Genomic DNA, 12,909 nt, shown 5'->3' on the forward strand with positions numbered 1-12,909 from the left:
TCCAGGACCAAGATCCTAGCACACAAGCGTGCTTAGAAGTCCGGTCCTGGCTCCGTCCCCCACCCACTCGCCCACCAGAGCCTGTCGGTCGGAGGAGACGAGGACGTCCATCAGCTCCGTGGACGTCTCATTCCTTCCAGGTTAGTACCGGCGTGGGATGTTTAGGTGAGTATTTTCCCTCCCCACCCTGTGGCTTCCCTGGATCCTAAAAAGGGGGTTCCTATTTAGGGGTGTTCTGATGCGAATCGCATCTCTTTTCAGCCGCGCCACTTCCGTGGATGCGGCCTCCCTGTCCCCTGTTCCGGCGCGGCTGCCTTTACGGAACACCGCGCCGCTTCTTGTCCGGGCACGCTATCTGCGTGGCCGTGCTCAGGGGGGGACATTCCCGCCTCGGGTCCTGCAGGCTTCCCACCCCCCCCCGCCCTCTATCCAGCCCCAGCTTTAGCGCGGCCCTCAGTGGCTCCCCTGCTCCGGCCGCTGTATGCGGCCGTTCATTTCCTTTCAGCGCGGCGGCTTACCAGCCGCCGCATCGCTGCGGCTTCCCTGCTCCGGCCGCTGTATGCGGCTGTTCATTTCTTTTCAGCACGGCCGCCGCATCGCTAATCGGGCCCCCTGCAGCTGCGTCCCTCTGGCCGCTTACAGCGCCGCGCATCCTCCCTCAGCGTGGCGGCTTGCCAGACCGCCTCACCGCTTTGGACCGGCGGCTGCGCTACTCCCGCCGCTGTAGGCGGCCGCTCACCTATCGCTTTCTGCGGCGCACTGTTCACCGCTGCGGCCCTTCCATGCCGGCACCGATCGCTAATTTAGGCCCCGGCTTCTGCCTGGGCCTACTTCCGGTGCCGGACTCCGCCCCCTTTCTTCTCTCATCGGGCGGGCTTTTCTCCCGCCCGACATTTTCACTGCGGCCCGCCTTCTCTCCGCCCACTGGCGCCATCTTGGGACTCCTTTACATGCACCTCTCATCCGTCGCCACATCTCAGGAGCCCATACCGCGGTCACATCCGCAGATCGGTCCAATTTGCGGCAGGAGCTCATATCACCCTCCTGCCTAAAAGACGACTTCTTACCGGAGGCCCATCCTATCAAGCCGAATCTCAGCCACAGGTTAAGACCTCCCTTCAAGGAGTAGCCCACGCTGTCCCTCCGTACAGGGCCTCTGTGGATTCATGGGATTTATAGGTTGGATTGGTTGTGCTTAGGGGTTCCCCCCTTTGAGCCTCTCAGGGAGTTTTCCCTGTCAGTTCTATCTCGGAAGGTGACTTTTCTCAGGTCCATCTTTTTGATCCGCCGCGTTTTTGAGTTGGCGGCCGCTTCTTGCCGACCTCCTTTTTTGATTTTAAACCAGGACAAGGTGGTCCCAGGCCTCTGCCTTCCTTCCTTTCTCGAGGTGGTTTTTCATCTTTCCACCTCAACGAGGACATCGTTCTACCTTTCCTTTGTCCAGCTCCGATTCATCCTCTGGAGTGATCGTTGAACAGGCTGGGCCTCGTCAGGGCAGTGAGGATCTCCCTGGCTAGCACAGCCGTTTTCCGAAAGATGGATTCTCTTTTCGCCATCCCTGATGGCGTGCGTAGAGGCCTGCCGACTTCCAAGGCGACTATTGCTCGCTCTATCAGATCGGCAATGGCGACTATTGCTCGCTCTATCAGATCGGCAATTTTGGAAGCTTTACCGGGTCAAGAACAGAGTGCCCCCTCCTGAGATAAAGGCTCACTCTACCCGGGCAGTCGGCGCTTCCAGTGCGGTACGTCACAGGGTTATCGCTGACGGCTTTGCAAGCGGCACCTGGTCTTCCATCCACACATTTCGCCGAACTACGGCGGACTCCAGCCTGGGCAGAAGGATCCTGCAGGCGGCAGTGGTGAGTCCTCGGACCTGATGGAAGTCGGTTTTTCCCACCTCAGGGACTGCTTTGGGACGTCCCATGGTTCCTGTGTCCCCCAATGAAAGGCGATAGAGAAAACAGGATTTTTGGTTGCTTACCGTAAAATCTGTTTCTCGGAGCCTTCATTGGGGGACACAGCACCCTCCCAAGTTGAACAGCTCTGTTTACTGTATACGTTTGAGTTCTTTGAACACTCTTCGAGTGTTTGAAGCTGTTAATCTATGGAGCGCCGTAGAATTTGTTGGCGCTATGTGAATAAAGTTTATTATTATTATTCCTCTTTTACACGTTGCTTCTCCTACTGCTTTCTCACTAACTGAATATCCTACTTCCTGTCGGTAGGGTGTACACTGCAGAGGAGGAGCTAACTTTTTATTTGCATAGTGTCAGCCTCCTAGTGGCAGCAGCATACACCCATGGTTCCTGTGTCCCCCAATGAAGGCTCCGAGAAACAGATATTACGGTAAGCAACCAAAAATCCTGTTATTGATGGCCTACCATAGATTGTGACTATCCATAGGAAAGGCTATCGTGGTGGCCAAACCCGTTCAATGCTGAAATCCACATTATATTGGTGCCCCGAGTTCAGTTCATCCTCCATTTTCTTTTAGGCTTTATTGGAAAAATAAGAATCCAGATCCCTTTTTATCGTCCACATTTGGATCCTTGGGTCATTTCCATCTCTCGCCTTCATCTGGTCGGATCTCCTGACAAACAGGAAGACTTTGACGAGTTGAGGGAAAAGTTATTGGAGTGCGTACACAAGAAAGCTCTGCTGAAAGCGCTGGAGGAAAAATGGAAGGTAAGTGAGGGCTGATCGTATCGATTGGATCTTCATAAACCATTTCCATCCAATCATGTCTCTCCTTCGGCAGTGGGATCCGCTGGGACCCCCATCCATATTGAGAATGCGCCTATGGTACTCTCTCTTTAAAGGTTTTCCCATTTCAAAGGTTATTACTCCATAGGGATGCTAAAAAGGAAGAAATAGACCAACTGAGCACTTACCCTCCCCAAGTCCAGATCTGCTACTTGTTGATCGGCTGCAGCGGTGCCATCATGTCAACAGCTCAGCGGCTCGTGCTGTCTATATGGACAGCGCTGATGAGCTCGGTGATTGACTGCATCGCTGTAGCCCCTGTAAGTATATGGGAGTTATGGAAACATTGAATTCCACTGGTTCCGCATTCTCCTGAGATTGTGACCTTGAATGATGAAACGGGAACAGGTTTTAGTGACCATTTCTTACAGGTTGTCCAACATTTGAGAATTCGATGACTGAGATTTCCACCTCCTGGGTAGTATAGTATAGACTAGTCTTGCCCCTTAAGGACCTTAAGACCTTAAGACCTTAACCCCCTTAAGACCCTTAAGGGTCCTATGACTCCTCATGCTTCAGCTCATTTTTAGGATTTTCCACATTGCGTTCCCTACTAATCCATCCCGACCTTTGTGCCGTTTCTCCATATTTTTCTCGTACTCTTTTTGCAGAGCGAACAGGAGCAGAAGGGAGAATCCTACTGGTATTCCGTCACTGCCTCCATTGTGACCAGAATTGTGGACAACATTGAAGTAAGTGGAGATATGTCCTCAAGCCTTTGTCTCTCATCGCTTGCCGCTCCCTAACTCCGACCCCCTGGAGTTGTCCTGAGGGTCAGCGTTCATTGAAATCCCATATGTCACCCCAAGGGTTGTGTATGTGCATTATATCACTAGAGCCATTGCCTGCACCATTAGTAGTCACTGTGCATGGGCCACCTCAAGGCTGGATGGCACAGGTGAGCGCTGCAAACACTGGGCCCGATAATCAGCACCAAAAGGGGCAGTGAGACTCCCCATATGGTGAATGTAGGAGACAACAAGCAAATGGTGGATATTCACTCTAACTTTTTCATTGACCACCCAACATTGGGTCTATGTGATATGAGCAGTGTGGCTTCTATGTATAAAGGTCCGGCTCTTATAATAATGCACAATTGTCTTTATACTGTTCCAGCTGAAAATTCAGGATGTCCATTTGAGATTTGAAGATGGCGTCACTTACCCTTCCCGTCCGTTTGCCTTTGGAGTTTGCATCAAAAACGTTTCGGTGCAAAACGCCAGTCGTGAGCCGGTAAGAGAACACGGACAAGGTTGTGGTCAGATCCTTGCTGTTTGTTTTACCCCTGACTCTTACAGAAGGCTTTTCCTTACATTTGTCACATGGCTCAGCTGATTCCCATTCATTTAAGGTACCGTCACTAAGCGACGCTGCAGCGATACCGACAACGATGTCGATCGCTGCAGCGTCGCTGTTTGGTCGCTGGAGAGCTGTCACACAGACAGCTCTCCAGCGACCAACGATCCCGAGGTCCCCAGTAACCAGGGTAAACATCGGGTTACTAAGCGCATGGCCGCGCTTAGTAACCCGATGTTTACCCTGGTTACCAGCGTAAACGTTAAAAAAACAAACACTACATACTTACCTTCCGTGTCTGTCCTCCGGCGCTGTGCTTTCCTCTGCACTGTCAGCGCCGGTCAGCCGGAAAGCAGAGCGGTGACGTCACCGCTGTGCTTTCCGGCTGGCCGGCGCTGACACAGGATGCAGGAGGAGTGCAGAGAAGCACAGCGTCGGGGACAGACAGCTGAAAGTAAGTATGTAGTGTTTGTTTTTTTAACGTTTACGCTGGTAACCAGGGTAAACATCGGGTTACTAAGCGCGGCCCTGCGCTTAGTAACCCGATGTTTACCCTGGTTACCAGTGAAGACATCGCTGGATCGGTGTCACACACGCCGATCCTGCGATGTCAGCGGGAAGTCCAGCGACGAAACAAAGTTCTGGACTTTCCTCAGCGACCAACGATCTCCCAGCAGGGGCCTGATCGTTGGTCGCTGTCACACATAACGATTTCCTTAACGATATCGTTGCTACGTCACAAAAAGCAACGATATCGTTAACGATATCGTTATGTGTGACGGTACCTTTAGTTTCACGATAATCTTGCAGTGTAAACAGTCCGCCGATCACACGATCTTTTGTACAGTGCAAAAGATCATTCTCAGCAGCACATGATTCTGTGTGAACAAGACATGTGCTGCCGAGAACAATGGCAGCTGAAGTGCACTGAGGGATCTATTATTGATCATTCAGTGCACATCATTTACTTTGCTCTGTGTAAACAGACTATTAAACGATCGCCGGTTGGGAAGTGCTCCTGTGTATGGGAGAAGTGGCTGGTATGGCTGTCGAATTAGTCAATTTTCCGATTTATTGTAGTCAATCAAGGACAGATTATTTCTTTTGGGGGACACAGGTAACCATGGGTGTATGCTGCTGTCGCTAGGAGGCTGACACTTTGCACAAAAAGGAAAATAGCTCCTCCTCTGCAGTATACACCCACCGACGGGCACCAAGTACCCCAGTTTGTGCTTAGTGTCCGTAGGAGGCAGACCTGGATCTGTTCCCAGATCCGCAGCTAATCCTTTTTTCCTTATAGGTATTGTTATGTTTTATGAACATTTTCCCTTTGTCTTTCAGATACAGCTTCAGGGAGACAGGGTGTAATTTCTCCCCCTGCCTTCCCATATTAGGCGACAGAGCGAGCAGTGTGGTGTCACCCACATCCAACTCTCAGGCCCGCAGGCAGGGCACTATCCTCTGTCACCTTCATGGGTGCTCCAGGGCTGATTCTGGTGGCCGGTCCTTGCCATTTCCCTCCTCACCCCTCTCCTCGGAGAGGGCTGAGAGGAAGACGGTGGTTTCCAGCGGTGACGTCCCCCATTTTCTGAAAGGGTTCATGCCGTCTTCTACATTATTCGGAGACGGTGTGGGAAGAAGGATTTTCGTCTGCAGCGACCCTCTCCACGAGGGTCCCTGGACTATCCTCATCTCAAGGTACCAGCAGTATGTCGCACTTATGGGCTCCGTCCCTACACCGGGTCTGGGGCTTCCGCGCCTTTTTGTTTTCACATGGCATGTTCCCTTCGCGGGTATATCGCTGCCTGGAACCTTCTCTTTCTCTGCCTCACACTTTACCCGCGTCAGGACGCCGCACAGAATATGGCGTCACTGAACGACGGCGGCCATTTTTTCTTCATCCCCCTCCTTCTGTCCTGGCCAGAGCCACGCCCCGCACTAAGCGCGCGTATTTTTCGCGCGCTTTCTCCCCATCACGGGATCTCCTCTCCCTGCCCGGTGCACTACTCCGGCGGCATAACCAATAGAAGGGGCCCCTACTCCCTTACGCCGTGAGATGTGACCAATTCCCATGCCCGGACTAGGACTTTTGTTAATGTCTTTGTTCCGGTTCTGCCTCTGCGGGTGCCGAGCCTTCGCATAATGCCATGTCCTCTGTTGATTTAGCCCCGGTTTTGGGCCTTCTCCAGGCCACGGCCACTCAGCGGTCGCCTTCCACTTAGCCACGCCCCCTTACTGGGCTCTCGGCCAATCAGGGCATGCCGCACGCTTAGCCCCCCCCCCCCCCCCCCTCCTTCGATGAGCATGTTTCTTTGGCATAATGAGAGAGTGTGTTTCTCTCTATCCCTCTCTCCCGGTCACCCGAGACTTACCCCCTGCATAGTGTCTCTCTCTCTGCAATGCGTGTGAAGATTCGTGCAGTGTCTGTCACCATCGACTTCCGGCTCCAAAGGGCACAGCAGGCGTCCATCACTAACCTGCACTGGATCTGGGGGACTCTGCAGCCTGAGCAGTCACAGGGCCGTCTCTTTTATCAGGTAGGACCAGCCCAGACTGGTTATTTTCTCTCTTCACAAGGGCTTAGCTCTCCGCAGCAGTAGCCCTAGTCCCTTACGCTTGCCCCATCTCAGGGAGGCCCATTCCTGTCCCTATAATCCACAACGCCTGTGCCATCTGTTAAAGAGAAATGGCATTCAGACCTGCCGGGGATGGGAGCACTCACCTCCCTCCGGAGTGGGTTGTTGCCCTGTCGCATTCGGTCTCAGACCTGACAAAAGTTTCACAGTCCGTGGTCCAGGTCCTGGAGCGACTTCCACATTTGTCTTCTGCCACCAGTGCTCCGAACACCTCTTACGGTGATTCACACGCACCTGACCGCGACCTTAACGAGGGTCAAATCGGGTACAAAGCAAAGAAGCGGGCTCCTCCCCATGCCCCCTCCTCAGTCTTTTGCCACCAGTGCTACGAACGCCTCTCACGGTGATTCGCATGCACCTGACCCCGACCTTACCAGGGACAAATCGGGTACAAAGCAAAGTATGTCTCGTGACCACTTCCTTTTGATGTGGCTGGTTGTTCCGCCACGGCTACCAGCAACATGGCTGCTATACGCCACATTCTCGGGTCTCTGGTTTTGCCTTCCAAGGCCCCAGACCTTTTGGATCTAAGCTGGATCAAATAATTTTGGATGTCCCGACGGGAAAAGCACCTCGCTTCCCCTGTCCAAGTCTAAAGTTCTTTTAATAGAAAAAGGTTGCCTCAATCTCGAGACAAACAGTGAATTCTGGCTACAAAATCGACTTTTCTTCTCCTCCAGCAAGACGTTTCCTTCTGTCTCGCACGCCAAGACATACGTCGCAGGCCCCAGGGGTTCTTCAGGCTAGCTTTTTCCCTACCATGCACAGGAGTAATCTTACCCGTCCCCAGGAATCAACGTTTTTTTTCGGGGTTCTACTCTATTCTTTTCATAGTCCCGAAGAAAGACGGGCTGCCCCTTCCGTTTTTTGACCTCAAGCGATTGAAATGTCACGTTTGGATCTGCCTTTCAGGACCGAGTCCCTACGTTCGGTAATCACTTCCATGGATCCGGGATAATTTCTTCACTTTCTTGTTTGTGTTCATCATCAGAAGTCCCTATGGTTTGTGATTCAGGAGGATCTTTATCAGTTCACGGCCCTCCCTTTTCGACCTGGCCTCTGCTCCCAGACTATTCACGTCATGACAGCGGTCATGGACATCCTTCATTCCAAGGGGATTATCATATTTCCCTACTTGGACGATCTTCTGATCAAGGAACCGTCCCGCCGAGGCTGCGACCAGAGTCTTCAGTTTTCTCTGGACGCTATGGTCCATCTCGGCTGGATTATCAACAGAGAGAGGTTCTCCCTCACCCTTGCCCAGCACCTGGTGTTCCTAGGTTTAAGGTTCGACACGACCACAGCCGTGTCTTCCTTCCAAAGACGAGGTTTTCATCCCTCTTCCAGGGGATCCGTACTTTAAAGTGACCACCTTCTCTCCCCCTTCGGTCTTGCAGGAGAGTTCTAAGGAAAAGGATTGCCACCGTGGAAGCCTATTCTTTTGCCCATTTCCATACCCGTCCTCTTCTGCTGGCCTTCCGGTCATCTTCAAACAAGGGGTCCGTATTCCCGGACGGTCCCGTGCTTCTACCTCTCTTGGTGAGGCAGTCCCTCACCTTGTGATGCTATCGGCATCAGGCTTATGAAAAAAGTTCTTCCTTCCTCTCCGATGGCAGGCCAGTCTCCTCAGTTGGGGAGCTGTTTTTTCTTCGTCACACAGCGCAGTGCCGCTGGAATGTCCAAGAGGCCGCTCGTTCCCATCAATCTCCCGGGGATCAGGGCAATTTCCTTTGCTCTTCGCCACTGGCATACCCTCCTTTCGAGCCAACCGGTCCATATACAGTCGGACAATGCCAGCACATTCTGGGGGTAGAAAATCGGGCAGCTGATTTTCTGAGCCATCAGGTCCTCTCTTCGGGCGACTGGTCGCTCAGTCCCACCATTTTCACCCAGATATGCAGAAAAGGGGCTCCCCGGATGTCGTCCTCATGGCGTCTCGGATGAACCACAAGGTTTCTTGGTTCATTGCCATGTCCCGGATCCGCTAGCCATCTGTTACGAGGCTCGAGTAATATTGTGGTCACAATTCCAACTGCCTTATTTTTTTCGCCTCTTCCTTTGACCCGAGAGTCGTGAAAGGGTTTAAGGCAGAAAGGATCCCTGTAATCCTGATAGCTCAACTGGCCAAGAAGTGCCTGGTGAACATACTCATGGACGCCCCCTGGAAGCTTCCAGGCTGTCCAGATCCTCTCTCTCAAAGCCCCCTCTTCCACCAGAGTTCACAGTCTGAGTTTAACAGCATGGCCGTTTAGGCCGTAGTCCTGAGGGAGGCTGTTTTTTTCCATCAGGTCACTCGGACCATGTTTAGGGCCAGAAAACCAGCATCCTTTTTAATCTACTACAGATGCTAAAAGGCTTTCTTCTGGTGGGAGTGATGACAAGGGTTTGACCCTTATGTCCTGTTCTCTTCCTTCCATTCTTGGTCTTCTACAAGTGGGTCTTGACTCTGGTCTATCGTTCTGTCATTTCTTTTCCAACAAAATCTGGCTTCTCGTTCCCAGGTAAAGACCTTTCTTCAAGGAGTCGCCCACCTCGCACCTCCTTATCGTCTTCTGATAGATCCATTTGATTTTAACCTTGTCTTTGGCGTTCTCCTGCTGAGCCCATTCAAGACATCACGGTTTCTCTCCTGTTATGGAAAGTTGTCTTATTACGTCCATCAGGAGAGTTCCCGAGTGAGCGGCATTGTCCTGCCGTTCCTCGTTCCTGATTCTACATCAGGACAAGGTAGTTCTCAGGCCTGTTCCTTTCTTCCTCTCTAAAGTGGTCTTTTCTTTTCACATTAATGAAGACATTGTCCTTCTCTCTGGGTGTCTCTCTCTGGTCCATCCCCCTGGAGAAGTCCCTCCACAAGATGGATCCCGTCAGAGCTATCCGAGTCTACTTTTCAAGGACTGATCCCTTTCGTCAATCTGATGCCCTGTTCGTCATCTCTGAAGGTTGCCATAACGGACTCCCAGCTTCTCCGTTCACTATTGCCGTTAAATTCGTTCAGCAATAATGGAGGCATACCGCGTTCAGGACGATCAGCCTCTTTCGGGGATGAAGGCTCACTTCGCTCGGCTTTGGGGCCTCCTGGACTGTTTGTTACCAGGCCTTGGTTTTCCAGATTGTAAGGCTGTGACCTGGTCTTTTTTGCAGGGTTTATAGTGATACCTCGTCTGTTGCAGGCCTGGGAAGGAAGGTGCAACAGGCGCTGGTTATGCAACGGCCGACCTGAGTCTGTCTTTCTCTTTGCATCTTTCCTGTTCCCCACCCTAGGGACTGCTTTGGGATGTCCCATGGTTACCTGTGCCCCCAATGAAGCGATAAAGAGGGATTTTTGGTACTCACCGTAAAATCTTTCTTGGAGCCTTCATTGGGGGACACAGCACCCTCCCTAATTGTTTGTGCCATCATTGGGCTTGTGTGCCATTCGTTGTTGGTGCATATGTTCAGTTTTTGGTTGCTTCTCCTACTGCTTTAACACTAACTGAGGTACTTGGTGCCTGTCGGTGGGTCTATCCTGCGAAGGAGGAGCTATTTTTCTTTTTTTGCATGGTGTCAGCCTCCTAGCGACAGCAGCATACACCCCATGGTTACCTGTGTCTCCCAATGAAGGCTCCAAGAAAGAGATTTTACGGTGAGTACCAAAAATCCCTCTTTTGCCGTGTTGCATAGCCCTAAACTTGATTTTACGCACTCGTTTTCAGTGTTTTTATGTTGTTATAATGGTCACAATTCACAGATCTCTTATTAACCCATTTGCAGGTGGAGAGATTTAAGCGAAATAAACAACTGGAAATTAAGGATTTTAGCATATACTGGGATGTTCACAGCACTTTACTTGGTGACCTTCCTCCTGGGGAGCTTCAGGTATACAGAACGCAATCAATAATTACATAATGATATTTTATTATAGTTACACCAAGAACATGTAGAACATATTGAAACACGATAGTGAAATGTCTCTATTTGACTCTCAGGACGCAATGGACAAAAGCATGGAGAGTCGTGAGCACCAGTATATCCTGGAGCCCGTGTGCACCTCAGCACTCCTGAAAAGAAACTGCTCCAAAGAGCCGCTGCGGTCACGGCAGCAGCCACGGATAGAGTGTGACATACGTTTGAAGACCATACCTCTGACTCTTTCACAGGTAAGCATGTGTGATATAGTCCCACGTCACCACTGATTTTAAAAGGGCATTTGCAAAAGGTCTCTTCTCTCGAATATATGCTCAAGTTCTTGGGAAACGATATGCATTGAGCAAAGGTGAGCAGGTTTTTTTGCTCCTGTCTTGATTATATTATTAACTGATGCCTTTAGACAAAACAACCATTATAAAAGCGATTATTGGAACACTTATCAACCTGATGACCTCACCCAATCAGGTTTGGTTCTGCTATGCATGTATGTATTTTCAATGGGAGAAGGGAAATAAGCCACTGCCTCTGCTGCCAGACATCTGCGTTGGTGAACAAAGGATCAATCATGTTCAAAGATTCCCACATACCCATTAGATCGGTTCCCAATCATGCCGGAATCAGCAGGTTGTGCAATGTCTCAATTGTATATAGAAATCTAATAGTTGTTCTGCACTTTGGAAGACTTGTCTTACATTTCTTTATGGCTATAGGGTGTGTATACTGCTGTCTCTAGGGTGTGTATGCTGCTGTCTCTAGGGTGTGTATGCTGCTGTCTCTAGGGTGTGTATGCTGCTGTCTCTAGGGTGTGTATGCTGCTGTCTCTAGGGTGTGTATGCTGCTGTCTCTAGGGTGTGTATGCTGCTGTCTCTAGGGTGTGTATGCTGCTGTCTCTAGGGTGTGTATGCTGCTGTCTCTAGGGTGTGTATGCTGCTGTCTCTAGGGTGTGTATGCTGCTGTCTCTAGGGTGTGTATGCTGCTGTCTCTAGGGTGTGTATGCTGCTGTCTCTAGGGTGTGTATGCTGCTGTCTCTAGTGGGTGTATGCTGCTGTCTCTAGGGTGTGTATGCTGCTGTCTCTAGGGTGTGTATGCTGCTGTCTCTAGGGTGTGTATGCTGCTGTCTCTAGGGTGTGTATGCTGCTGTCTCTAGGGTGTGTATGCTGCTGTCTCTAGGGTGTGTATGCTGCTGTCTCTAGGGTGTGTATGCTGCTGTCTCTAGGGTGTGTATGCTGCTGTCTCTAGGGTGTGTATGCTGCTGTCTCTAGGGTGTGTATGCTGCTGTCTCTAGGGTGTGTATGCTGCTGTCTCTAGGGTGTGTATGCTGCTGTCTCTAGGGTGTGTATGCTGCTGTCTCTAGGGTGTGTATGCTGCTGTCTCTAGGGGGTGTATGCTGCTGTCTCTAGGGGGTGTATGCTGCTGTCTCTAGGGTGTGTATGCTGCTGTCTCTAGGGTGTGTATGCTGCTGTCTCTAGGGTGTGTATGCTGCTGTCTCTAGGGGGTGTATGCTGCTGTCTCTAGGGGGTGTATGCTGCTGTCTCTAGGGGGTGTATGCTGCTGTCTCTAGGGGGTGTATGCTGCTGTCTCTAGGGGGTGTATGCTGCTGTCTCTAGGGGGTGTATGCTGCTGTCTCTAGGGGGTGTATGCTGCTGTCTCTAGGGGGTGTATGCTGCTGTCTCTAGGGGGTGTATGCTGCTGTCTCTAGGGGGTGTATGCTGCTGTCTCTAGGGGGTGTATGCTGCTGTCTCTAGGGGGTGTATGCTGCTGTCTCTAGGGGGTGTATGCTGCTGTCTCTAGGGGGTGTATGCTGCTGTCTCTAGGGGGTGTATGCTGCTGTCTCTAGGGGGTGTATGCTGCTGTCTCTAGGGGGTGTATGCTGCTGTCTCTAGGGGGTGTATGCTGCTGTCTCTAGGGGGTGTATGCTGCTGTCTCTAGGGGGTGTATGCTGCTGTCTCTAGGGGGTGTATGCTGCTGTCTCTAGGGGGTGTATGCTGCTGTCTCTAGGGGGTGTATGCTGCTGTCTCTAGGGGGTGTATGCTGCTGTCTCTAGGGGGTGTATGCTGCTGTCTCTAGGGGGTGTATGCTGCTGTCTCTAGGGGGTGTATGCTGCTGTCTCTAGGGGGTGTATGCTGCTGTCTCTAGGGGGTGTATGCTGCTGTCTCTAGGGGGTGTATGCTGCTGTCTCTAGGGGGTGTATGCTGCTGTCTCTAGGGGGTGTATGCTGCTGTCTCTAGGGGGTGTATGCTGCTGTCTCTAGGGGGTGTATGCTGCTGTCTCTAGGGGGTGTATGCTGCTGTCTCTAGGGGGTGTAT

General features: G+C 51.5%; 1 protein-coding gene across 2 annotated transcripts in view; it reads left to right on the forward strand.

The window, feature by feature from the left end:
• VPS13D (vacuolar protein sorting 13 homolog D) overlaps positions 1-12,909 on the forward strand; it is a 292,394-nt gene that overhangs the window by 14,205 nt on the left and 265,280 nt on the right. For both annotated transcript variants that reach the window (XM_069741463.1, XM_069741464.1), the window contains exons 4-8: positions 2,497-2,687; positions 3,377-3,457; positions 3,882-3,998; positions 10,448-10,552; positions 10,663-10,833. In XM_069741463.1, the coding sequence (XP_069597564.1) occupies positions 2,497-2,687; positions 3,377-3,457; positions 3,882-3,998; positions 10,448-10,552; positions 10,663-10,833 (665 nt within the window). The remainder of the gene's footprint in view (positions 1-2,496; positions 2,688-3,376; positions 3,458-3,881; positions 3,999-10,447; positions 10,553-10,662; positions 10,834-12,909) is intronic.

This window comes from Ranitomeya imitator, chromosome 10 (assembly GCF_032444005.1).
Source record: "Ranitomeya imitator isolate aRanImi1 chromosome 10, aRanImi1.pri, whole genome shotgun sequence".
Classification (NCBI taxonomy): Eukaryota; Metazoa; Chordata; class Amphibia; order Anura; family Dendrobatidae; genus Ranitomeya; species Ranitomeya imitator.